Raw genomic sequence first — 27,284 nt, 5'->3', positions numbered from 1 at the left:
CCAAGAACATAGTGAAAAAGTTTGGCATGGAAAATGCTAGCCATAAAAGGACACCTGCACCAACTCATTTAAAACTAACAAAAGATGAAAAAGGAACAAATGTGGATCAAAGCATGTACATGAGTATGATTGGTAGTCTTCTTTATCTCACATCTAGCAGACCTAGCATTACATTTGGTGTAAGAGTATGTGCTAGATATCAATCTGAACCCAAACTGAGTCACATTACTCAAGTAAAAAGGATTCTGAAGTATATCAATGGAACCAGTGAATATGGAATGCTATATTCTCATAATGCAAACTCTTTACTAACAGGATATTGTGATGCTGATTGGCCAGGTAGTGCTAATGATAGAAAAAGCACTTATGGAGGGTGTTTCTTTTTGGGAAATAATCTAATATCTTGGTTCAGTAAGAAGCAAAATAGTGTGTCCTTATCCATAGTTGAGGCTGAATATATTACTGCAGGAAGTAGTTGCTCTCAATTGATTTGGATGAAACAAATGTTAGAAGAATACAATGTCCAACAAGATGTAATGACATTGTACTGTTACAATCTAAGTTCTATTGACATCTCCAAGAACCCTATTCAGCACAGCAGAACTAAGCACATTGATATCTGACATCACTTCATTAGGGATCTGGTGGAAGATAAAATTGTCACTCTTGAGCATGTAACTACTGAAAAGCAACTGGCAGACATTTTTACAAAAGTACTAGATGCAAATAAATTTGAAAAACTAAGGGGCGAATTAAGAATTTGTATGCTTAAGAAGAGAAAAAGAAATCAAATTTTCTCTTCCCTCCACTTAATTGTGCACAAAACTCAAACTCCATCATTACACATCTTTCTTATTTTCCCGACACGACACCCTAGTCACCTTCACGCTAACCTTTGCATTCTCTCTCACAAATGCATTCTAAGACATCTTAATATCTCCATCACCTCTCCACCAATATCGTGCAAAATGTCACAACCTTTTGTCTCAACTCCAAGAAAATCCTCCAAAGAGAAAGAAAACCCTAAAAATATTGGCATTGAGATAGATTTCTCTGATGTCATCACTGATGATGTTCCTCTCTCAATTGTTCATGTCCATGCAACCCCCATGACAAAGGCCAGAACTTCGTCTTCAAGAGAAAACAAGCCTACTAAAGTAAGTACCTCTTCCACTCCCTCTATAACTGTGATAAATATGAATGATCCTGAACCTCCCAAGGGTGTAAATAAACCCATGTCCATGACTATCTTGTATCTCGATCCCATCAGCATTGAACCTAATATTGGTTTGAATGAAGATTGTTCCACTATGACAAATGTTATGGAAAATGTAGAAGCTTCTGGAACCAGCAATAAACCGAGGTTTATTATAGCCTTGAGCAAATCTAGCATGATCATTGCTGACAAAGACGATGTTGATAAAAATATTTGTGTGTTGATCTCTCAAGTTTTAGGGATTTACCACAAGACAAATGTCATGCCGGATGTCTCCACATCCTTGGCCCAACTGGATAATAATACTGAGAACCCTAGAGATAATCCTGATGTGCATGCACCTACTCTCTCTCCTGAGAAATCTCAAGACAAATAAAGGACCGAAGATATAACTAATGAGCTAAGTAGCAAAGATAAAAACCTTATTGATCAACCCACTGACATTGTTAATATTGAGGAATTGGACTCTAATGATGTTCCTATCGGCCAAAGACTGGCTCCTGGCATAGCTAAAAGGTTGAAGAATAGGAAAGGTCAAGTTGTTGGGTCCTCCAGCACTCCCTCCAAATCTATCAAGAAGAAGGCTAATGTTGGTCCCACTAAAAGATGGAGCAAGGTGGTTACTCATACGCCTAAGAAGAATTCTCTGAAAAGGAAGGAAGTTCCCTCTGATTCTAGTGAATCTGATCAGGATGTCGAACACAATGTTCAGGATATCATCTCCACTTCCAGAAAACAAGCCTCTGGAAAGAAGATTCCAGCCAACATTTCTAAAGTTCCACTTCACAACATTTCTTTTCACTCTGTTGAAAATGTTGAAAAATGGAAATATGTTTATCAAAAAAGGTTAGAACTAGAAAGGGAATTGGGGAAGGATGCGTTTGAATGTAAAGAGGTGTTAAGTCTGATTCAAGAAGCTGGTCTGATGAAAAATGCAACAGGTTTTGGCAAGTGCTATGAAATGTTGGTCAAAGAGTTTATTGTGAACATCTCCAAAGAGTGTGACAACAAAAGGAGAAAGGAATTCAGAAAAGTGTATGTCAGAGGAAGATGTGTGTATTTTTCTCCTGAAATAATCAACAAGTTCTGGGAAGAAATGAAGAAGAACAATCTGAAATTGAAGTCTCAGACAATGTCATCTGCAAAGAGATCACTGCTAAGCAAGTAAAAGAATGTCCAAGAAAAGGAAAATTGCATGCTAGTGCCTTGAGTGTCAAGTATGATGTTCTCCACAGAATTGGAGCTGCCAATTGGGTGCCAACCAATCACACCTCCAATATAGCTATTGGGCTAGGTAAGTTCATCTATATTGTTGGGACCAAGTAAAATTTTGATTTTGGTTCCTATGTTTTTTATCAGACTATGAAACATGATGCATCTTATGTTGTAAAAATGCCAATAGCTTTTCCCTCTCTGATTTATGGAGTTATCACCTGAGTCAACACCCCAACATATTGATCAATTCTGACAGTACTTGCAAAAGGGACCGTCCTCTCTCATTCCGTTATAGATTGTTCATTAGGAAACATGTCCCAGACATTGTCATGACATCTAAACATACTTATTCAAGGTCCATTGACAGAACAAGCATCCTTACTGAGCTGAGAGACACTTGAAAGACCTTGGATGAGACTATAAAAAGATGTACTGAAACGAAAAGCAAACTTGAAATGTTGATTAAGGATCTTTCTGAAGAGAAAGGTGGTGAGGAAGCTTATGGAACTAATGAGGAAGAGGATAATAAAGACAGAACTGTTACTAGTGATGAGGAAGAGACTAGCAGTGATGAAGATTAATGTTCTCTAGTTCTTTTGTGTGTTGTTCCTGAATTTGTTGCTTTGGTGGGTTGTGCCCTGGATTCTATTTTGTACACCCTTTAGGTGCTTCTTGGTTTGTAAACCCTCTTAATCTTGTGTGGCTGACATTGATGGTATGGTAAATGTGTTTTATTTTGACAACTTTATGGCTAAAAAGGGGGAGTAGTGAGTTTGTTTGACTATGTTTGTCTGGTGTGCTAGAATGTTTAGATGGGTTGCTCTTTGAGGGGGAACATGTGCAGGTTTGTAGGGGGAGTCTTCCTTGGGGAAACTCAGCCTGTTGTTCTGATACTCAGGGGGAGCGCCTGATATGGTTCTGTTGTTCATGACGTCAGGAATAATGTCCTGACATCCTGTCTAAAATAGAAGAATTTTTTCTTGTGCGCTTAGATTTTTTTTACAGTATAAGGCTTGTTGATTCATTGTGCTTGCCTCTCATTACTGTGTGTGAAAGGATGTTGTATGCTTTCTTGTTGATATACATCCCTATGTCTATCCATTCTATTTATTAACAGTTGACCGTTGCAAAGATTGTTTTAGCCAAAAATTGCCAAAGGGGGAGATTGTTAGGTTTGTATTTTGGTGATTGGCTGCTTTTTGCAAAAACAAGTATTTGCCAGATGTTGAATAAGATGTCCTGACATGTTGCCTCAACATTTTGCATAATCAAGCATGTATTAGTTATAAGATTTAGTCTCCTTAATTGTGTTATCTACAAATTATCTGAAGATTGAGTTATTGTATTCTATTGCGCATTTTCCTGTGACTAAAGAATATCGTATCTTGACTTGCTCACGAAGGAACAATGCCAAGAAATATTATGAAACATTTGATTTAATGAATCATATCTTCATAAGATTGAGAAGAGATCTTGGATCTGCTTCATATCAAAGACCGAAGCCCATACGTCTCACTATTATATATAGAGGAGTTCTTAACCTATAAAGGTATCGAAGCAGTGCAACATTGTGTTATCATTAGGGTTTCTTGTGTGTGATTTGTGTGAGCCATTCAAGTATCACTTTGATACTTGAATTGGACTGAGTGTATTGAGTTGTAATTTGCAATCCCTCATAAGCTTTTAAGCAAGAGTAGACTGTGTTTTTCTGTTGTGTATTAGCGTGTGATTGAGGGAAGTGAGAGGCGTCTCATATCTAGGGTTTCCCTAGATAGAAACGTCCACAAGTAGATATTAGGAGAGAAGGCTGTAAACACTGAGGTTGTTCAGGACTTCAAACTAATTTTGTGATAGTGGATTTCCTTCCTGGCTTGGTAGCCCCCAGATGTAGGTGACATTTCACCAAACTGGGTTAACAACTAATTATGCCTAAAGGTAGAATTGCTTCTAAGCCTAAGGCTAAAGTGAAACCTCATTCTCGTTTCAATTATGCATACATGGATAGCTATCCTGCACAAAAACCAAAATTTGTTAAGAACTCTGGGAAGACTAACCACAAAGGAGCCAAAAAGATGTGGGTACCTAATGACAAGATAATATATGTTGCAGATATCCTTATCAACAGAGTTGAAACACTCATCATGGTACCTGGACTCTGGATGCTTGTGGCACATGACGGGAAGAAGGCATATGTTCCAAAGCCTGGAACTTAAGCCTGGAGGCTTCATCGGTTTCAGAGGTGATTAGAATGGGAAGATCATTGGCTCTTGAACAATAGGTAACGATAAACTTCCTTCCATTACTAATGTTCTTTTAGTTGAAGTATTAATGCATAATTTATTATCCATAAGTCAATTAAGTGGCAATGGTTATGACAATATTTTCAATCAAAAGTCTTGTAAAGCTGCTAGTCAAAAGGATGGCTCAGGTCTTTTCAATGGAAAGAGGAAGAACAACATTTATAAGATAAGACTTTATGATTTGAAGAATAAAAATGTAAAATGTCTTATGTTTGTAAATGAAGCACAATCGACGTGGCATAGACGATTTTGCCATGTTAACATGAGGAAGATTTCTCAGCTAAACAAGCTTAATTAAATCTGAAGTTTGCTTCAGATGCTCTTTGTGAAGGATGTCAGAAAGGCAAGTTTTCTAAAACTTATTTCAAGGATAAAAATGTTGTTTAAACCTTCAGACCATTAGAGATTCTTCACATTGCCTTGTTTGGTCCAGTGAAATCTACCTCTATCAATGGGAAGAAGTATGGACTAGTCATTGTTGATGACTACAACAGATGGACATGGGTGAAATTTATCAGACACAAGGATGAATCACATTATGTGTTTTCTACCTTCTGCTCCCAAGTGCAAAATGAGAAGGATCTAATAATTATGAAAGTCAGAAGTGATCATGGTGGAGAATTTAAAAACAAAGTTTTTGAAAAACTCTTTGATGCTAATTGCATTTCCTATCATTTCTCCTGCCCTAGAACTCCATAACAAAGTGGAGTTGTAGAGAGGAAGAATAGGACTCTACAAGAGATGGCCAGAACCATGACCAACGAGACTAATGTGGCTAAGCACTTTTTGGCAGAGGCAATCAACACAGCATGTTATATTAAGAATAAGATCTCTATAAGACCCATTCTTAGTAAGACTCCTTATGAATCATGGAAGAATATGAAGCCCAACTTTTCATATTTTCATCCTTTTGGATGTCCTTGTTTTATGTTGAACACTAAAGAGAATCTGGGCAAGTATGATTCTAAGGCACAAAAGTGCATAATGTTAGGATACTTTTAACACTCAAAAGGCTATAGAGTATACAATACTGAGACACGGATTGTTGAAAAATCAATACATGTCAGATTCGATGATAAGCTTGACTCTACAAAGTCAAAGCTAGTTGAGAAATTTGTAGATCTGGAGATCACTTATTCAAGTTTTAAAGGAAATACTTCAGAAGCCAAAGAAGTTGAAGCAAAAAGACTATGAAGCTCCTCAACTAGAAGTTGTTGAAGCTCAGACTTCTATGAGAAGGCGCTGACAAAAATCTTCACATTCTAAAGAATTGATTATGGGAGACAAATTTGAACCTGTCAGAACCAGATCCTCTTTCAAACCTTATGAAAAGACTCTTCTAAGTTTGGTGTCTCTAATTGAGCCTACATCAATTAATGAAGCGCTTCTGCACATAATGGATTGTGGCTATGCAAGAGGAAAATCATTTCTATAAAAAAATATGCGGGATCTGGTGCCAAGACCCAAAGTAACTCATGTTATTTGAACAAAGTGGGTCTTCAAAAACAAACTGAATGAATAAGGAAAGGTAGTAAGAAATAAGACTCGACTGGTAGCAAAAGCTTATAGTCAGCAAGAAGGAATTTACTATACAAAAACCCTTGCACCAGTTGACAGGTTAGAGTCTATTCATTTCTTAATTTCCTTTGTTGTTATTCATAATGTCATCTTGTATCAGATGGATGTTAAGAGTGCATTTCTGAATGGTTAAATTACTAAAGAAGTGTATGTACACCAACCCCCTGGTTTTGAAAATCCTAACAATCCAACTTTTGTTTTCAAGCTTAAGAAATCATTGTATGGTCTAAAACAAGCTCCCAGAGCATGGTATGAAAGATTGAGCATTTTTCTTTTAGAAAATGATTTCACCAGAGGGAAAGTTGATACAACATTATTCTGTAAGTCATTAAAAATGACATTCTTACGTTTATGATATCATATTTGGTTCTGCTAATGCTACTTTGTGCAAGGAATTTGCTAAGTCTATGCAAGTGGAGTTTGAAACGAGTCTGATGGGAGAACTCAAGTTCTTTATGGGGATTCTGACCGATCAAATTCTAGAAGGAACGTGCATCCATCAGAGCAAGTACACCAAAGAACTTATGAAGAAGTTTGACATGTCACAATGCAAGATGTCAAAGACTCTTATACATCCTACATGTATCCTTGAAAAGGATGAGATAAGTGCTAAGGTAGAACATAAGATATACAGAGGTATGATTGGTTCTCTTCTATACTTGACTGCTTTTAGACCTGACATTTTGTTTAGTGTCTGTTTGTTTGCTCGCTTCCAATCAGATCCTAGAGAGTCCCACTTAACAACTGTTAAGAGGATCTTTAGGTATCTTAAAGGTATGATTAACCTTGGCTTGTGTTATATAAGATCTAAAGACTATAAGATAATGGGTAATTTTGATGCTGATTATGTTAGAGACAAGACTTGAGAGAAAAAGAACTTCTGAAAGTTGTCCGTTTCTTGGAGATAATATGACCTCATGGTCTATCAAAAGGCAATCAATAATAGCACTTTCAACTGCTGAAGCTGAATACATTGCAGCCTTTGGATGCAACACTCAGATGCTCTAGATGAAAATTTAGCTAGAAGATTTCCAGATAAATGAGAGTAACATTCATATACTTTATGATAATACTTTTGTTATTTGTTTATCTAAGAATCTCATTTTGAATTCTAGAGCAAAGAATATTAAGATAAAGCATCACTTTATACGTGACTATGTTCAGAAGGGAATTTTAAATCTAAAATTTATTGATACAAATCATCAATGGACTGATATCTTTACAAAACTCCTTGCTGAAGATAGATTCGTTTTCATTCTGAAAAATTTGAAAATTGACTTATGTCCAGAATGAAAAAGATGTTTTTCTTAGAATGTTAATCTCTCATAATTGAAAAATGAGACTCTGAGATTTGTTTCTTATTCTGAATGTGTGAGTCTTATGAAGTGAGAAGGTTTCATAAGTTTATATGTATCCAGTCAGAACTTGTTTGGGTAAACAAATCTGCTTTATGGATACTTAATAGTTTTTCATTAAATAGCGGTCAATTAGTATCGATTAGTGGAACCGTTTTAAGACAGTTGTCTTAGAAAACTGAATCGTTTCAGATATGATGATGTGACACGTTGGGTGAATAAATCTTGGGATTAGGTAAAATCTTTCATGCTTTACCCTCTTGTCATGATTTTTGCTTCTCTCTAAACTTTTTCATGATTTCAAAAACGTTTATTTAAACCCATTTCACTCACTTCACACACTTTCGCTACTATCATAACCTACACTTTCTCTCTTTGATCTTAAGAAACTTTCAACAAAGCCTAAAACCCTTTTCTTCTTCAACAATGGCATCTTCACAACAATCTGGTCAACAAATTCAAGAACAACAACAAGTTCAACAACAAATTGTTGCTTCAACTCAACGAAATGTCTGTGGTTCTTATTCATCGCAACCACAACCTCAAATCCCTCATCTGCTTCAGATAGCTTCATCATGATCTTCTTCAGGTCAACATATTAGTACTGAAGATGCATATGATGTTCCTGAAATTACTTTGAGTATTCCTATAGATAAATTGAATGTTCTGGGTGAACTCTTAGTTGAGTTTGGAAATATGAAGGACAATGGGATTAACCTTTTTCCTGCTATAAATTTTCAAGGTTGGGAAAGTTTCTTCAACCATCTTCAAGGCCCAATATTCTTCAACCTAGTGAGAGAATTATGGATTCATGCAAAATCCTGTCATTTCCAAGTTACCTCCTTCGTGTTTGGAAAGAAGATAGTGATATATGATAAGTTTATAGCCAAACTCATTGGACAAGATGGGTTTGGTATAAGGTGTGAACAAATGGTGGAAAAGGAATCCAATTTGAATGAGATTTCTAAAGTGATTTTCGCCTTTGGAAAACACTATAGCAAATTCAAGGACCTTCTTCCTCATTTGAAGGTTTGGGCTAGAATCCTTCTTGGATGCATTCATCCCAGACTATTAACCTACTCCTTTGACTACATCAACGGTAACCAATAATATATCCTTTACTATATTGAATATGGAAAGAAGGTGAATCTTCCTGAACTTCTGTTTCAGCATCTAAGGGATACAGTAAAGGATTCCATAGATGGTAGCAAAAGGACAAAGAGCTACATTCATATGTGCAGGTTGACCTCAGACATTATGATGGATAGCCAACTGAATGAATCTCTAATAGACGATCAATTCTTCAAAGGTATGCATCCTCTAGCTGGTAGGATGCTGAATGCCAAGGCTCTAAAGAATATGGGGATTATTACTTAAGTTATAAGTCCTCCTACTAAATTCCCTAAGGATATCATCCTTAACATAAGTATTGCTTTAAAATATTTTCCTATCTTCTCAAATCCATATCCTTTGACAGAGGTGGTAGAATTTTTGGAGAATTGTCATGTTGATGCTCTTCTAGCAGCTTCTGAAACTATTTCTCAGAAGAAGAAGAGGAAGAATACGAAGAAACATTCTGAAAGGATGGCCAAAAAGTTTAAGGCTTCTAGAGAGCATCGAGATACTTCAACTGAAGAACCCAGAGTCCCTGAAGCTACTTCTGTTGGAACTGCTTCTGGAACAAATGCTCATTCTGAAGCTCATCGTCCTATTGTTGTTGACAATTCATCCATTTCAATAACCACGCCTCTTCATCTATCTCATTTCCACATACCACTCTACATGGCTTATCCCTCCCTTCAACCACTCTTTCTCAAAATGTTCCCTATGTTCTTGAACCAATTTCTTCTAAACCCATTCTTACTTCTGCTCCCCAATCCTCAAATCCAAATATCACCATTCCACCATACTCACCATCTATTTTCTGAAATTCTAACATCTACCATCTCACAAATACCTCAACCACTATTACCACCTTTTCTTGTATCCCACCTCATTCAACCAGAAAACCCTCAACCATCAATCCACACTCACTCTGACATCCCTATTGCAGAATCAGACATTGATTCTGATACTGAGTCAAAAGTTGAACTCCTAGCCCTCCCAGATAGAACCCCTCAGCCATACTCTAACTAAACAACCTCACAACCCAACATTCACCCTACACCCTTGGATGAATTGTTTACTCAGTTTGAAGGTGATGTTGCTGGCAGAATCAATGCTTTCACTGAGGCTTGCACTTCTAACACAAACCTCTCTGAAGTTTGTGATATGACCAACAACTTCAGAAGTTGGATAGAAGTTAGCTATGAAAATTTGGAGTTTTTCCCTTCTTGAAGGAAGCTAAGAGGAACTTCTATTGGTGTTTCCTCCAACATTTACTTCAGAAGGTTCCTCCAACATTTCTGCTTCCTACTCCAGTAGTGACTCCACCCCCTTCTCTAGACCAGAATACTATGGTTGCTTCTGAGACTACTCTTGAAGATGGAAGTATCTCTGGACTCAAGAAGACTGTGGGTTCTGATGAATTCATTTTGAAGACTTTGGAGCATCTGACGACTGAGAATTCTGAAGTTAAAGAGAGACTCAAGCATCAGGATGACCAGACTTCAAAGATTGAAGGGCTGCTTGGAGAGATCTTATCAAGACTACCACCCCTTCCTAAACCATAATTTTTTAAAACTTTTTGTTATGTTTGTTTTCTGTTTCATTTATGTACTGAGTTTTCTTTTTTAATGAAATGAAATTATATTCTTGGTTTACTTTGTATTTTATTTTATCTTTTTGAATGATGACAAAGGGGGAGAAAGAATGACTATGATTTTGATATATCTAATTCCAATTCTGAAAACCAAAACATGTTTTTATATGTTCTGACATTGGTGATTCTTAGAACTTTGAAAAAGTTCATCATGTTAACCAAGTGTTTCAGGTTCTAAGGCATTAACCAAGCTAGCTGAATCAAGTTAAGAGGAACCAGACTTATGTTTAAGAATCAGACTTATGTTCTGAATAGTTAACTAAGCAGTTTGTAGTTAACCAAACATATTCTTGTTCTGAACTAAGTTCAAGTGATCAAGGTTGAACCATGCATATACAAGCTATAAACCAAATATATTCAATTTCTGTTAACAACCAGATATCAAGAACACAACCAGGTTATGAAACCAAGACTATGAAAGCTCTGACAAATCATGCTTAGTGACGAGATTGATATCCAGACTTTCTGACACTCAAGCAAGGATTCTGAATGAAATACTTTTGTACCCAAGTTGTTGCTTTCTAGGAAGTTATTTCAACCATTATAATCAGGCTTTTACTTTAATGGAAAGACAATAACCAGGCTTATGCCTTTTGGGAAGATAGTAACAACCAGGCTTCTGCCTTATAGGAAGTTATTTATTTCATGCTGATTCAGATTTTTTATATGTGTTAATATTATTTTAAGTCTTAAATTCAGGGGGAACTTGGAAACCTAACTCTGATTTCTAAGCTGAAAAATAATTTTTAATAGTATAAAATTCAGGGGGAGCTTAGAAACCCCATTCTAATAATTTTATGTGATTAAACCAAGTAAAATTATTCATAGAAATACATGGTTTTGTCATCATTAAAAAGGGGGAGATTGTAAGAACAAAATTTGGTTCTGCATCTGGCCTTTAGTTTTGATGATAACAATGTATTATTTCTTAGAGAACAATTTTGTACACTAATGATTTTTTTCTAGTGTGTAGCTTTTGCTAACAGGATCTGACTCTGAAGCATTGGCATGTGACGTCATCAAATTCTGGAATCAATACATTCTGACTCTAAAGATATTCAAGTGCTTTGAAAAATATTGTCAAGTTCTAGAAAGCTCTTAGATAACGATTATGATGAACGTTTATGCTAAAGCTTATGACTGTGACTCTGATTGAAGAGGCTTTAAAGGTATGTCATCCTTCAAGATTCCGTGCTCAAGTTTTGAAGATTCTGAAGAACAAGATTTGAATACTCTAAAGACCAGGTTCTAAAGGAACTATGTCAAGACTCTGAAAAGGTTCTTAAGATTATGCCAACTAGCCTTTTGATCCTTCTAAGAATGCTTCAACATCATTTTACAGAAGCCTATGAAGATTAAAAGATAAGATCAAAAGGTTTTGCATCAGAAATATAGTACACACCATACAAGATCACCCTTCCGGCTAAGGATAATACTATTGTACCGTTTTGTCTCCTATGTGCAAATCGTTACAAAAAGAGACAACTACAATTTTCTATTTCAATTGTACCCTCCAACGGATCTTTTAACTGATTATATAAAGGAGACTTGGAAGAATTGGATAAAATGCTCATGTTATTACGCTACGCTCATACACACGCTCTTGCTGAAGTAAATATTTTATGTGTATATTCTTTGTAAACACACAAGAGTTGTTGCTCATTATTGTGTGAGATATTCATTTTATTTAACCTGTGTTAATCTGCTTTCTTAGAAGCAATACTTGTAAATACACACTTGTAAATCTCAAATTTGTTTGAGTGGTTTCCTTGAGTGACTAGATTTTAGTCAGATAGACTCAAGAAGACAAAGATAACTTGCCTTTGTGGTGTCTGTAATCAGTTCGGTTATATTAGATTAAGTCCTTGTTGAGAAGATAAAATCACCTTTATAGGGTGGACTGAAGGTAGCTTCGTTAACAGTGAACTAGTATAAAAATAACTTTGTTATTTTTTGTGTTTGTGTTATTGTTTGATTGAGTTGGTTTTGAAAAAGATTTTGTTTTTAGAAACCTAATTCAAACCCCCATTTCTTGTGTTTCTTGCCACCTTCAGGGTTTTCCACGGTTTTGACTTCCACTCTTCTTCTCACTAAAACTCTTATAGTGAGCAGATCTAGCATAGTTATCCTCATCGTAGATCCTACACTTGTTAACCAGTATAAACAACTGACGAATCTCCTGATACTTGATGAATTTCTTGATCATAAGACTCAAACCACTCTCAAACTTGATACACTTGGAACCTTTAGCTCCTACTATATTGTAATGTGGGTAGAACCTAAACAACTCCTTAGACTTCTCAGCATAGTCAGTAACAGTCATGTTTCCTTGTTTCAACTCAAGAACTTGATCTCCTTCTTGCTACGAACATCGGTCAAAAAGTACTTTTCAAGGAACGCAATCTTGAAACTCTCCCAAGTGATCTTAGTACATGCAGCTTCCAGCCTCTGACGAGTATTGTCCCACCAATACTCTGCTTCCTCAGCCAACATATGAGTACCAAATAAGACCTTCTGCGCGCCTGGATAAGCCATAACTCTAAAGATCTTCTCGGTCTCTTGAAACTAAACCTTATCACCTTTTAGGTCGTACCTTCCCTTAAAAGTCGGCGGATTCAGCAACGCCTGATTTTCCTGACCCATCACATGAGCCATAGCCTCCAAAACATTAGTGATTACACAATCATTTCTTCCATCCATTTCTATGCTCACTAGTAAACATCCATTAGAATAAACATTGTATCGGCAGTGGTCATACATTCGTCGCATACTAGGGAACCAATAACGTCATAAAACCTGGCCAGATGGACCAACCTGATATGATACCAACTATGTAACACCCTTATTTCAACGAATCAATATTTAATAAAATAATTCAATATAACTGAACATATAGTGTCACACATGATTCACCATAGCATAAAAGAACCATTATTAACACTTTTAAAAATAAGCAGCGGAAAACCAAAAGTTTAAGATATGAATCTCAACAACAACGAATGAGAAAGTGATTCAACAATTCCCAAAAGAAATAAGGCATGCAACAAAAGAAAGCATAGAACATCACGTTCCCCAGTGTTACATATCAGAGTGAGTCCACTAAGACCCGAACGATAAATAACTAAAAAGGCACAACATCATCCTCTAACATCAAGCGTCTACTCTTGTACCTGATCTTCTGTACCCCAGAGGAGCATAGACTCAATAACAAACATATGGGGGTGATAATACATTCATATATAGAAAATATGTATAAATAACACAGATATATAAATAACATATTATCAGTCTCACGACTCATATCAACTACCAGAACAACATCAATAACATAAACTCATACAAAACACCTCAATCAACTCACACAATCAATTATTCATTCGCATCAACTCATATAAGAAATTAACTCAAACTGAATGCAAATATGTATGCAATGATTGACTCCTCAACTCGGTCAATGCTCGCCATGGTCCCCTCTCTGAATCAGACTCGTAACTCAAATCTATATGCATGTGGTACCAAGACTTTTGGATGATCAAAGATTTGTTACTAATTTACATTCCGCCACGGTCCCCTCTCTAAATCAGGCCGCCTCAAGGTCCCCTCTCTGAACCGGGAAATTCTACAACTCATGAATGCATGTAATGCAACTCAACTCTATCAATGTTCGTCACGGTCCCCTCTCTGAGTCAGACTTGTCATATCTCAACCATTACTCTTTCATGGCCACTCACCATGAAACTCAACAATTCTCATTATCAATCAATTGATCAAAACTCTACATAAACTCAACCATTTCATGCATGATCGTTATCAATTCAATAAAATACATCGATTCACATCGACAAAATCAAATAATCTCAAACAGTACACAACAATACCGATAAATTGTCAAAATAACACACTGTCACAAATTGACTCGAAAATAACCAAGTTCTGCAATTTCACCCTCGTCGGGCGACCTATAACTCGCTAGGCGATTTTTACTCTTGTTGGGGGCACATCTCAAAAAACAGAATTTCCTTACTCTGCATATTTCGCTGGGAGAGACATTACTCGTTAGACGAAGTTCATCCTCGTTGGGCGAGATCGCTTAGACCAGAAACCCAAAAACACAATTTGAGCCCTATCAGAGCTCCGATTTCGACCTCAATCGATCCCAAACACGCGAAATTCAATCATACATGTTAATACAGTATTAAAAACAATTAAATAGGCATAAATTAACATATATTTCATCGATTTGATTCAAAATCATAATCATCTTCAACAATTGCAACACAACTCATAAGAACGCCAAACTTCAGAATTCAATTAGGTAAATTCACACGAAATTGACATGAAATCAGTACACAAAAATTGACATCAGAACACATAAATCATGAAAGAGTTCTACAAAAACTCATCTCAAGGTCTAAATCATTCAACAATGGTAAAAAGGGAAAATCCTAAAAGAGGAGGGTAAGGAATCGTCTCTATCCTCTTTGCCTAAGCACCCACACATGAACAACTCTTCCCCCTTACCTTAGAATTGTATATTCTCTAAGCTTTAGTTATGATGTCTCCTCCTAGCTCTCCCTATTCCAAATCCTTGCTTGTCTCTTCTCTCAAAACTTATCTTATTTCACGTACCGTAAATTAAACCCATTTATTTTTCCAAATTTTTCTATTTAAACAAAATAAATAAAGCCTAATTATTTATTTCTAATATTACTCATGATACCATCGTCTCTTGCTAATTACTCTCACACCCAAAATTTCTACTAACTTCTAATTTCTACCCCAAATTCTATTTTTTTCAATTTAAATAATTAAATCAATTAAAATTGAATAAAACTCTCATTTTATTTCTTAAGGATGTGCTCTCTCCTATTAGGCCATCTATCCACAAACTCATAAAACACAATAATTCTACAACACATCACCAATTTAATTAAAATTACACAATTAATTAAATAGGATAAACGAGGTGGTACAGGAACCTGTAAGGGAATGATACAAAGCTTGATTTGAAGATGAGCACAAGTGTGAGAGGGTGAAAAAAAAACTTGAGGATTTGATGGCCATGGGTGCAGTGTGATGACATGGTCATGAGGCTGTAGCTTGGTGTGGGCAACTCGTGCTTCCTTCAAGTTCAAATTGTTTTCATTTTCTCTTTTTTATCATTTTGAAAAAAGTTTACATTTCATCTTCTTTTTTTTCCAAATGTAAGTCTATGTATGAATATTTATGTCGATGGAAGTTCATGTAATGTTGTTGTGGGTGTGTATGCTGAAGGATAGCAAATAACTTGTGATATTTGTAATAGAGTAAATTGTATTCCAATTCAATTTATTATTTTCTTCAATTTTGCGTATGAGTAATAATGGAAAATGATATTGATGATGATGAATGATGGTATCAATGTGTGTATGATCATAGAAATATCCTTTGTGGAATGAGAATAATGTATGGGATGACTTTTGTTGCAACATTGCTAAATTGATGAATGGTTATAATGCTGCAATAAACAAATTTGTTTTGTTTTTTAATTTAATTTGGTTATGGTGAACATGACAAAGATAATGAGGTAATATGATGAGATGATGTGAAATTGAACTTGATTTTACTTTGTTATATAATAATGATAAGGTTGGATGAATGAACATGGTTATGGGATGAAGTAAATGATGGAATAGAAATACAAATGGACATAAGCCATGTGACTTAAATGACTTTAAAATAAAAATGATGATCCAATGGACCATTTTTAAACGTAACTATAGAACTTTAAAATAAATAAAATGCCATTTGTGATATGCAAAAGGTGGACATCATATTTAAAATGTATAAGTCTTTATTATTGATCTTTATTTCCTCATATGAAAAATGATATGCATGTAATGCCCACCATCAGAATCCTTCCATTGACATAGAATTCCACTACAAAATATTTTGAGATCCGGTTGAATATCCTCCGAAAAGAAAGAAACCGTTGCATAATGCAATTACATGTTACCTTAAAAATACTCATATACAAATCAACCAACCCCATCTAGCTAGGTCAAGTCAGTCAAGAGAAAACATGAACGACATGTTAACGTCGTAAGACGGAAAGCAAGTGTCCCCACTCCCAACATGAAACGGCGTTTCGAAAACATTTATAACAAACCCTGCGAAGCCTTTCTCTAATTTGGCAAAGAGCTTACCATTATAAGCAATGCACAACTTTATCTTTCTACCTCCCTTGTCTCTGATTGCAAGCAAACAAGAAAACCCTGCTAGCTAGGTTTTCCATCCATCCATATGGCTCGTGGAAAGATCCAGATCAAGAGAATAGAGAACACCACAAACCGACAGGTTACTTATTCCAAACGAAGGAATGGTCTTTTCAAGAAGGCTAATGAACTCACTGTTCTTTGTGATGCTAAGGTTTCTATTATTATGTTTTCCAGCACCGGCAAGCTTCACGAGTATATCAGTCCTTCTGTCTCGTATGTTGTTTCTTTCTCTAACCCTAGCTACCTTTTTTCTCTACTGTTTATCCTAGATTTATTGTCTTGTTTTTCTTTTTTTTTAGGACAAAGCAGTTTTTCGATCAGTATCAGATGACTGTTGGAATTGATCTATGGAACTCTCATTATGAGGTAGTTATACTCTAGATCTTTTCTCTTTTTTTTCTTTTATTTGTTTATGTAATGATTTTGTTATGTTTTGTTGGTTAGAATATGCAAGAGAATTTGAAGAAACTGAAAGATGTTAATAGGAATCTTCGCAAGGAGATTAGGTATATTTATTACAAATTGATTAAACTTGTTCTTCTCAATGTATATATGCATGTGTTTTTATAATGTGTTTTGTGGTGGTATAGGCAGAGGATGGGAGATTGTTTGAACGATCTGAGCATGGAAGAGCTGAGGTTACTTGAGGAAGAAATGGACAAGGCTGCTAAGGCTATTCGTGAGCGTAAGGTTAGAAGATTATATATAAATATCGATTTATAAGAAAAAATAATTATCAAGATTTATTAATTAGATTTTAGATGATTTACATTATATATCGAAAATTTCATAACACACGTGTTATTAAAAATATTATTAATAAAATATAGAACAGGTTATAGAGGCTTACTTGAGTTTTCGATCAAGAGGTATATAGAATTTAGTTGAAATTTTAAAAAATAGTTAACTTACTAGTATATTACGGTGTGTTGTCACCAAAGCAATGCCTTCTTTTTACTAAATAATATTGCCTATAATCTGATTAATATGATTAATACAGCTCAGTTTATAGTTACATTAAGATATCGAGAGATCCATATTCTAATCCATAATATTTCATTTATTTATCTTTAATAAAGTAGATTTGACAAAAAAAAATTATATTATCTATTATTTAATTTAATTATAAATTAAAAAATATAAAATATAAATTGTCAAATCTTGATCCAACCACAAATAATGTATTGTATAAATATAGTTAAATTATAACTATGAAGAATAAAACTCTAATCCTTTTAACACGGTTTTTCAAATGCCCTATGTAACAATTGAATTGTTTCAAAGTAATTTAGGTGTTGCATGGAACTCGAGGCAAGGCAAATAAACTATTAAAAAGAAAAAAATGTATCCAATATGGTGTGGGTTTGGTTAGGTAGTATTTTAGAGATTTTTTTTCTATTTCTCAAATTTAGGATGGGCCCCTATGCGAGATCAGGAGGTGGGATTATGGAAGATTGATCTCGAATCTCGGATGGAGGAGATTGTTCTTCGTTCGAGAAGAGTCTTTGGTTGTTGAGTTCTTCTTGACTTTCTAAGAGGTTCAACTTTCTTTTAAGAATGAAAAATGAATTTGGAGACATACTATGGATGGTGTTTTCTTTGTGGTGTTTGCTTATTGAGTCCAATATGGACTCAGTCCTATCTCTAAGATCCATCGTGTCAGTGTTCTTCCTTTTTTGCCTTTGATTTGGGAGAGTTGGATCTACTCAAATGTGGTGGTCTTTTCTTGGCAGTTTCTGCGAGGTAGATTTTCGATTAAGGAAAACACATTCATGCGAGATTTCATTTTTGACTTGGATGGGACTTTGTGTATTTTATGTGAGAATTGTATTGAGTCATCCTCTCATCTGTTTTGTACTCGTAATTTTGCTTCGTCTGTATGGTATAAGATCTTTAAGTGGCTCTGGGTGCATATGACCCTTCTTCGTGAGCCTAGGATTTTGTTTGTGATTTCTTTTCTTTAGGTCCTACGACTAAGTTTAGAGATAAGTTTATTATGATCTGGCATGATGTGGTGTCGTCTATCTGGTCAACTCGTAATAATAAGATTTTTTTCTAGCATGTTAACAAATATGAAAGAGGTGGAGGAACATAGTATTTTATTGGCTTGAAATTGCTTCATTAATAAATCCTCTATGAACTCGTGTTCCTTCTCTGACTGGCTCCATAACTTTATCATGTGTTTGAACCAATAACGGATCAAGAGTTTTGGTATGTCCCTCTGGTGTTTAGTGATTCTTTAGTGTTTCTACATGAGCTGGTTTTTATGTAGGTGGGTCTAATCTCTGAGCTCTAACCTAGTTCTTGTTGGTGGTGCTCTGGTGTGCCAGTGTTTCTCAGGCCTTTACTTCTCTTCTCCTTGTTGATTTTGGGATTACTTTTGCTTTCTTAGTTTGGTACTCATTATACCTATTGTTTTTGTTTATACTTCTCCAAACTATTTTGCCTATATTATTAATAATATTTTACCTTTAAAAAATGGCGTGAGTGTCATTTTTGTGTTCATGAATCATTTATTTTCATAAATGGATTATAACTTAGTTAAATTTTAACCTTCAGTTATTTAAGATTATATTTGACTACTCTAAAGACAAAAAAAAAGTTTTTTTCTTAAGGTTGATGCAGTGTTTTTTAGAGAATCAGACAGTCCCTTCAAAATCTTAGAGCTCTTAGGGATTCTGCAAGTTGTGCAGTATCTAATGAGTTGGATTTGGTTAATGACCTTTTTCTGACTATCCAAAGAACCATCCTTTCTTTGGATCTTAATAATTGGTGTTTGCTCTACGGAGAGGGTGACACATATTTTGTTTCATCTTCCTACACTACTTTGTTTGATGCTCAGTATTCGCCTAACACCTCATCTGCTGAGTTGAGTGTTTCTTTGTCTTCTATCTAAGGTATTAAAGTCTCTTCTAAAGTGGATATGTTCTATTGGAAACCTCTATAAGATAAGATCCTCTCTAAGGAAACTTTGTTTAAGAGACGTGTTATTCTTGACTTGGTTGGTCTCTCTTGTGGGTTATGCGTTGGGCCTGTTGAGTCTATCTCTCACCTGTTTTCCACCTGCAGTGTGGCGGCAAACATGTGGTATAGCTTCTTTCGATGGCTAGGAAGGGTAGTGGTTTTACTGGGAGATAATGTCTCGGTGTTTGAGGTTTTTTATTCCTTAGGAGGTTCTATTAGAGGTGGATTTATCATGATTTGACATTCAGTGGTGTGGACTACTTAAAAATATTGAAAAGACTTCATCTTTATAGATTTGTTGATTATTCATGAGGACATGGAAGATAAGTGTATCCCTCTGGCTTAAAAATGGTATCTTGCTAGGTCGTTAGCTTATTCTTGTTCTTTTTCTAATGGGCTATCGAATCCTATTCTTTGCCTGAGTCGATAGCAGTTTAAGAGTGTCATCTAATTTTGTAGGGGCGTGGACTTAAGTTACACTAGATTGTGTTGGTATGTCGATGGTGGTTATGGTTCCTAGGATCTAGCCTAGATCTGTTGTTGATTTCGTGGTTCCTAGAGCTTTTGTTTTTCTCCTAACTCTTTTATCTTTCTCCTTATTTCATTGATACAAAAGACAATATAAAAGTGTACATAAGACTTAACACCTAAACATCGGCACCGAACCACGAACATGGTTCTCATTCACATATAAATGATGGGAATTTTTTCTTCCATCTTAAGTGGTGGAGAAACACCCTAAAGAAAATCTGAAATGTTCTTAAAAATTCAAAAATGCATTTTCTAACGTACCCATTTCACACCAAATACATGCGTAAATGAGTCATATCTCTCTTTTTGTTTGAAAATAATTCAGATGTACACTTATGTATTCACCATATACGCACCCTAAGCATTCTTAACTAAGACACCCTTATTTGACATAAATGGATCCAAATATGCATCTTTGTGGAAGATTACGGATATACACTTTCGTATTCACCCTAAACAACAAATTTTGATTTTTTTTTAGAAACACACCGAAGTAATAGACCATGTATTATAACTATACTATCATAATAATTTTTTTAAAATTAAACCATAAACATATCAAGTAAGATGAAAATTTCATATATAAAAAGGAATCAATCCTGAATCAAAAATAAAGTTAAAATAAATTACAAACGATAATAGTATCTCTAATACAAATACTATACTACTGCGCATGTCGTACCCCCTTGTTTCTATAGTGCCTCATGTACTGCAGTATCGTTTGTGTCTCGATAAGAATGACATCTACAATATCCCTCCCAAGAGAGCCTTTCGGAGAGATTCCTCTTTCTATATCCACTCGTGCAAGATCCATAATACGACGACATGCAGGTACCACATTAACAAAATGATCTTCCATATCTTACTCCTCCTCTAGTATCTATTGATGAGTTATCCTAGGTGGATATCCCGGAACTTCAGGTGTCATATAAGGATGTGACACTCTAAAATACCATTGAATGTAAATGTATGCATAACTCCAATCGCTAGGAGGTGGAATACCTTGTGTTTCATCCAGTACCAGATGATTTAGGAAATCATCATACATGTCATATACATCTTTGTGGACCATATTAGGAGAATTAGAATATGAGGGGTCTCTTGGAACAAACGACATATACCTAAATTGAGGCATGACGTGCTCAGGCAGATGTGGATCCACATCAAAAGCGGACTACAAGCCAATCATCCAGAGTATAAGGAAATGTCATCAAAGGGACGTGTCAGACGATAATCATGGTACGGCTGGAAGTGTATATCATCTGCTAATATGCGGTCAAGATACACTCTGAAAGACTCGGTATCCTGATTTCTTTTGAGCGGGATGAATGAATAAGCATTGGACAATTCCTTAGTGTAGGTATCAACATATGACCAGTAAGATATGTGTGGGAAATGCTGGAGGATTCATGCCTGAAAATGGTACATATGAATTATTAGTAATGGCGTAGCACAAATGATATGAATATAGTACAAACACGGTAAAGGATGCAAAAATATTGTGTTAAATATGTTTTTAGTCCTCCTAAATATCTCATATTTAACTTTTAGTCATTCCAAAAATTTCCTTTAAAGAATGGTCCTTCTAAAAATTTTAATTTTAACTTTTGGTCATTTCTACAACTTAGAGGCGATTTTTACAACTTAGCAACAGATTTAGCGACAATTTTAGCGACGGTTTTTTAATTAGTGACTGAATTAGTGGCAATTTTAACGACGATTTTGGCAAGAGGGACCAAAAATTAAAATTAAAATTTTTAGGAGGACCATTCTTTGAAGGAAATTTTTGGAGGGACTAAAAGTTAAATATGGGTCTCCTGATTCCCTCTGAGCGGGATGAATGAATAAGCATTGGGCGTATCCTTAGTGTAGATATCAACATATGACCAGTCGAATATGTGTGGGAAATGCTGGAGGGTCCATGCCTGAAAATGATGCATATGAATTATTAGTAATGGCGTAGCATAAGTGATATGAAAATGGTACAAAAACAGTAAAGGATGCAAAAATATATTACAGTCAACTGTGTGCAACTAGATGTCATCTATTTGACCTTCCATACAAAACCTTCAACTAACTTGGAGTATAGGTAGACCAAACAAGCGGCCCCCGGTTGTACTCATGAATATGCTCCATGTCAACAAAGTATCTGAGGTAAACCATATCAGCGTAATAAACACTCTTGTCCACAAATATGGGTGTGCCAACCAAGTACAACGGTTATGCTCTCACTGCATATGTTATATGCTGCATAACGTTCTTATCATCACCATCGGTCGGCTTTGTCGCTGTTAGTTGTTGTGCATACAACCTCTCACAGAATCCAAATCTAGCATAACATCCTCATGTGTCTTCTATCTCCCTTATGGAATCCCCTGAGTCAACTCCCAAATATGTTACCATCATTATTATGCCTCATCTTTGATAATTTTGTTATGGTCTAATAGTCTTCCCTTGATCAGAAGATGCAACAGACATGACACATCGTACAATGTGATGAACACCTCACCATGTGGAAGACGAATTGGTGATGTAAGTCTTGCACCCTAGATAACTGCATCACATTGTTAAACCACTTCTCTTGAGGCCTATGCAACCTCGTAACCTTCCGACCATGGTTGATGCATTTTAAAGCATCATTGTCATGCAGAAAAATAAATTATCGTCAGAAACTTTGAATATTAGAACATATGTAATTCAAAGAATAAATACAAATGAATTTTACCTCTCCATCCCACAAATGTCATGCAACATGGTCTAAATATATAGGTAGCAGCGATAAGTCGTACAAGCCTCCTCCAAACCCCTCAGGAATGACATCAAGCCAGGGTGCCTCAACCTGGACCTGTGGGGCTTTCAGGGCATCAGGAGGTGACATTTTCCTCCCCCGGGAAGACAAATCCTGAGGGAGATGCATGAACCCTGGAAGTTAACACATTTGCATCAAACAAACTAGAACTGATCGGTGCTTACGAGGGTCAGACTCTTTTCTTACGAACCAATGCATGTTACGACACTCTACCGAGCCTCAATCTAGCTTGGTTATCATCCATAATCCCTATACTTAAACCACACAAGTATTACACTGTAGGAAAAATTAAACCTAGATGAAACATAATAATAATCAAGGCAACGTCTGCATACATACCAAATATGTAAATGCATTTCTGGATTTCTTGAAAACAAATTCTGAAAGAATACGGAAGTGCATTTCTGTATTAACCTGCAACTAAAAAAAATGAAAAATGACAAAAATGCATGGAAATCCAACAATCTCAAAACACATTGCTCATCTAAACTACCTATCAAACACATTGCTCAGTGAAATAACCTATCTAAATTACCTGTTACACAACCTAATGTTCAATTTCTACAAATATATAGAGAAATAAAAAATGTATAGAGAAATAAAAAACTTACTAAATGTGAGTTTGATGTTGATCTATTTGATTGATTGGATGTTGAAAGTAAAAAGTGGGAAGTTAGTTGAGAGAGTTTGAAAGACTTTGGGATTTTGAGAGGGTTTGAGAGTTTGAGAGAGTAAAAGAGAAATGAGGAAGGAGAATAGATTTGTGCATTTTTTTATTAAAAACGTATATTAGTCCGAATGTGCATTTTTGTAAGTTATACATAGATGCATTTTCGTATTATTTTTGACATAGAATAATGGTTTGACTCAATAACGAATTATTTGTGTGAATGGGATGCATCCGAAAATATATATCTATATTATCCGCACTTCACTTAACCATTACTAAAGCAAGAATATTCTTTAGAACTCACATCTTCAACAAATTTAAGTTCCTCAGAAATTAGAAGGTTCAAACGACATTATATAAAGGACCACTAATCACTACTCAATCAATACTCACCCACAATCTTATACTCAACCCTAATCAAGTGTAGTGTTTTAGACCAGACTAATTTTACCTTTTAAAAATGTGAATAATTTTTGTAATGTCAATTAAAATTAGTCATAAAGTTCAAAAAAAAAGTTTAATAATTTATAGGGTTGTGAACATGTTATTAATTTTTATTGCTCATTAATTAACCATCAAACATTAACTAAAAAATATCATGAAAAAACATTTCATTAAAAATCGTTACTATTTTTATTATTAGATCTGAACAAAGTCAATTTTTGATGATCAACTCTATCTCTATCTATTTATATAATAAGAATGGTTGAAACCATCTGATATGCTTAGAACAATTGCGGTAAAGAATTGGTTGGCCAAAAAATATTAAAGAATTAAAAATAAAAAGATATTTTAATAATAATTAATGAGACTAAAATATTGTTTTTTAAGAGATTAACTTTGAAATTCTTAAACACTGACCGTAGAGGAAAATAGTAGTATTGCATTATTTAGAAATTTTGAAGTTATTATACATTATACCATAATAACTAACTAACTAACGAGTTTGTTATGGCAATGGATGACAGTATAAGGTGATAACAAATCAGATTGACACTCAAAGGAAGAAGGTATAAATTCAAATGTTTCTCTATCTTTTTTCTTATTAAATCTTGGTTAGTTTGATTCTTTATGATTGAAATTTCCTTACTGTTATTTTCTTCTAGTTTAATAATGAGAGGGAGGTGCACAACAGACTCCTGCGTGACTTGGTATGTATCCTTCTCCTCCTCTACTACAATCTAGCAGCACAGAATCTAAACTTTTGATTGATTTGATTTGTTGAAGGATGCAAGAGCAGAAGATGGACGTTTTGAAATGATGGAAAGTGGAGCAGCAGATTATGAGTCTGTCATTGGTTTCTCAAATTTAGGTCCTCGGATGTTTGCCTTGACCTTACAGCCTACTCATCCGGCTAACAACCCTCATAATACTGGACAACAACAACCTGCTTCGGATCTCACCACTTACCCTTTACTTTTCTAGTGCTACTTTTTCATAACACGGATACCACAATAAAAATTATTAATTATATATATATTATCAACTACTACTGTTTATGATATATATGTTTTACACATTCTGTTTTTAAATTCATTTATGTGTACCTCAAATATCTTCCATCAAAACCTCTGCCATGTAATTTGTGGTTTGGATCAAAGTAACTCATTATTAAATATTTTCAATTGTATGTTGTTTGGCCTAATTAGAGATGTGAAATGATATGATGTGATGTATGCTTTTATTAGCATGCTTAACAATTACCTGATATGGATTTGGTTTACTTGGTTCATCCCAAATGGTAAAATTGAGTCATATGGACTGTATTATGGTGTCATCAGAAAATTGTTGGGATTCGTAGGGTGTAATTAATCAATTTTCAAGATTATTGGAGGGATGTTTAAGATTGTTGTTCACTGATGAGCAAGTATTTATGGGGCCCAAAATCTTTTAGACTTTAAGAAAGTTTCTTAAATTTGGGTTTTTTTTTCTTTAAAGGGGAAGAAAAACACGAAAATGGAGATTTAAATTATGTTGTCTGATTTAAATTTTTTTAAGTTTGTTCAAATGAAATTTAAGTCAATTACAAATACGAAAAGAAAAAAAGATAAGGAAAGAGAAATTAAACACATTTAGTTTATGTTGGTTCATCCCCTTAACACCGAATTAGGATCTTTTCTTACTGTGTCTCTCATCTATCCATTCTGCCATGATAACCATTGTTGATTGGCTTTCATGACAACTTATATTTTTTAATTCTTTTTATTTAAGATTTGTTGGTTCTTGGATTAGGTGCATGATAGAGGCCTGAATGCAATACGCATGAGACAATCCATTTCCCTTAACTCGAACTTAGGTCTAGTCCCCAAATATTGAGATATTTTTACCCTAACTAAAGTGACTACAATATCAATATAACTATGCTATGATATTTTACAATTCAACTGAGCTGTATATTATATTTTTAAACACATAATTGATTTTAAATGGATCTTTTTTTTCATCTCAAATAATCTTACTAATGTGAGTGCATCCTCTGTTTAGATATATTTTGAATGATGTTTAGCCGTGTATTTTAGCGTTTTTATATTAGGAAGCATACCAAATTTGTTGGAAATGGTCTGGAAAATATTTGTGCATCAAAATATTGTGTTAAGCATGAAAAAATTGGCCTTAAGTGAAAAATCCTCATTACAGATCGACACATACGATTGCAGGTCGGCCTATAGATGATTTTTTTAAACTACAAGTCGACACATAAGATTGCAGGTCGGCCTATAGATGATTTTTATAAACTACAGGTCGACACATAGATGGTATAAATCGACATGTATGCTGCAATATTAAAGTTTGTAGCTTATGTCTCATGTGTCGAGTCTTCAAGTCGACACATGCTTCCAACTGGTCGACACATGACTCGTATAGGTCGACCTATTGATTAATTTTTTTGAAAATTTGTATTTGTTTTCATTCCTTATATATATATCATTCTCCAGGAATGTTTCTAGAGTGAGTAAAACCTACATGAATCTAGGATTTCAAAGTATCTCATTATCTTCAATTCAATCTATGTGTACACACAATCAAACTACACATAATCATTTTTTGATTAGGTGCCATATAGATTAGGATTGATAACATCCAATTAGGTTTGTTGTACCGAGAATATTGGGTTGAGATCTTTGAGGGATTCAAATAAGAAAATTGAGGTGAGGTTTTCCTTTAATATCTTTAGGGTTTGAAGGTTTTGGACAAGATTGTGCACTTCGGATCTGATCGAGTGAAAGTCTTAGGACTAGGTGTATCGTGCAAAGGAGTAACATAGAATGGTGGATCGTGTTCACAAATATTGGGTTCAACAAGTGTGCACATGAGATTAATTCAGACGGGTGAAATCCTTGAGACAAAAAGGTCATGCAAGGAAGTAGCAACAACATGTAAATTGAAGCGACATTGTTGGTGTCTTGATTAATCTTTGATCAAGGTTTTTGGAGGTGTTAAAGTCAAGAATAAACTTAGAGTTTGTGGGATTTGATTTCTCATCTCTTATATACATACATTAAGAGATAAGCTGAGAGTGAGAATGTGCTCAAAAGACAACCTCAAAATATGCTCAAAAGATAACCTCAAAATATGCTCAAAAGACAACTTAACTGAAACTAGACGGGAATGTACTTGATCGTGTCGC

General features: G+C 35.0%; 4 protein-coding genes across 4 annotated transcripts; 3 read left to right on the top strand and 1 right to left on the bottom strand.

Annotated features, from left to right (window-relative positions):
- The first annotated feature begins 119 nt into the window (after window positions 1-119).
- Window positions 120-623, top strand: LOC127078597 (secreted RxLR effector protein 161-like). Its single transcript, XM_051019038.1, has one exon. It carries the CDS (start codon window positions 120-122, stop codon window positions 621-623), a length of 504 nt encoding a protein of 167 aa, XP_050874995.1.
- Window positions 624-968: 345 nt separating this feature from the next.
- Window positions 969-3,012, top strand: LOC127078596 (uncharacterized). Its single transcript, XM_051019037.1, has 4 exons — window positions 969-1,363; window positions 1,595-2,380; window positions 2,452-2,510; window positions 2,912-3,012. The coding sequence occupies exons 1-4, from the start codon at window positions 969-971 to the stop codon at window positions 3,010-3,012; spliced, it is 1,341 nt and encodes a 446-aa protein (XP_050874994.1).
- A 9,463-nt stretch (window positions 3,013-12,475) lies between these two features.
- On the bottom strand, window positions 12,476-13,125 carry LOC127078595 (uncharacterized). The gene is made up of 2 exons (XM_051019035.1): window positions 12,997-13,125; window positions 12,476-12,787 (listed from the first exon to the last, which is right to left on the bottom strand). Exons 1-2 carry the CDS (start codon window positions 13,123-13,125, stop codon window positions 12,476-12,478), a joined length of 441 nt encoding a protein of 146 aa, XP_050874992.1.
- A 3,463-nt stretch (window positions 13,126-16,588) lies between these two features.
- LOC127087419 (agamous-like MADS-box protein AP3) lies at window positions 16,589-25,281 on the top strand. The gene is made up of 7 exons (XM_051028311.1): window positions 16,589-16,895; window positions 16,982-17,048; window positions 17,127-17,188; window positions 17,273-17,372; window positions 24,625-24,666; window positions 24,763-24,807; window positions 24,884-25,281. The coding sequence occupies exons 1-7, from the start codon at window positions 16,708-16,710 to the stop codon at window positions 25,079-25,081; spliced, it is 702 nt and encodes a 233-aa protein (XP_050884268.1). The 5' UTR covers window positions 16,589-16,707; the 3' UTR covers window positions 25,082-25,281.
- Window positions 25,282-27,284: the final 2,003 nt, after the last annotated feature.

Source organism: Lathyrus oleraceus, chromosome 5, assembly GCF_024323335.1.
Source record: "Lathyrus oleraceus cultivar Zhongwan6 chromosome 5, CAAS_Psat_ZW6_1.0, whole genome shotgun sequence".
Taxonomy (NCBI): Eukaryota; Viridiplantae; Streptophyta; class Magnoliopsida; order Fabales; family Fabaceae; genus Lathyrus; species Lathyrus oleraceus.
The sequence above is the reverse complement of the archived record's forward strand: the minus strand, read 5'-3'. Positions and strand labels throughout refer to the sequence as shown.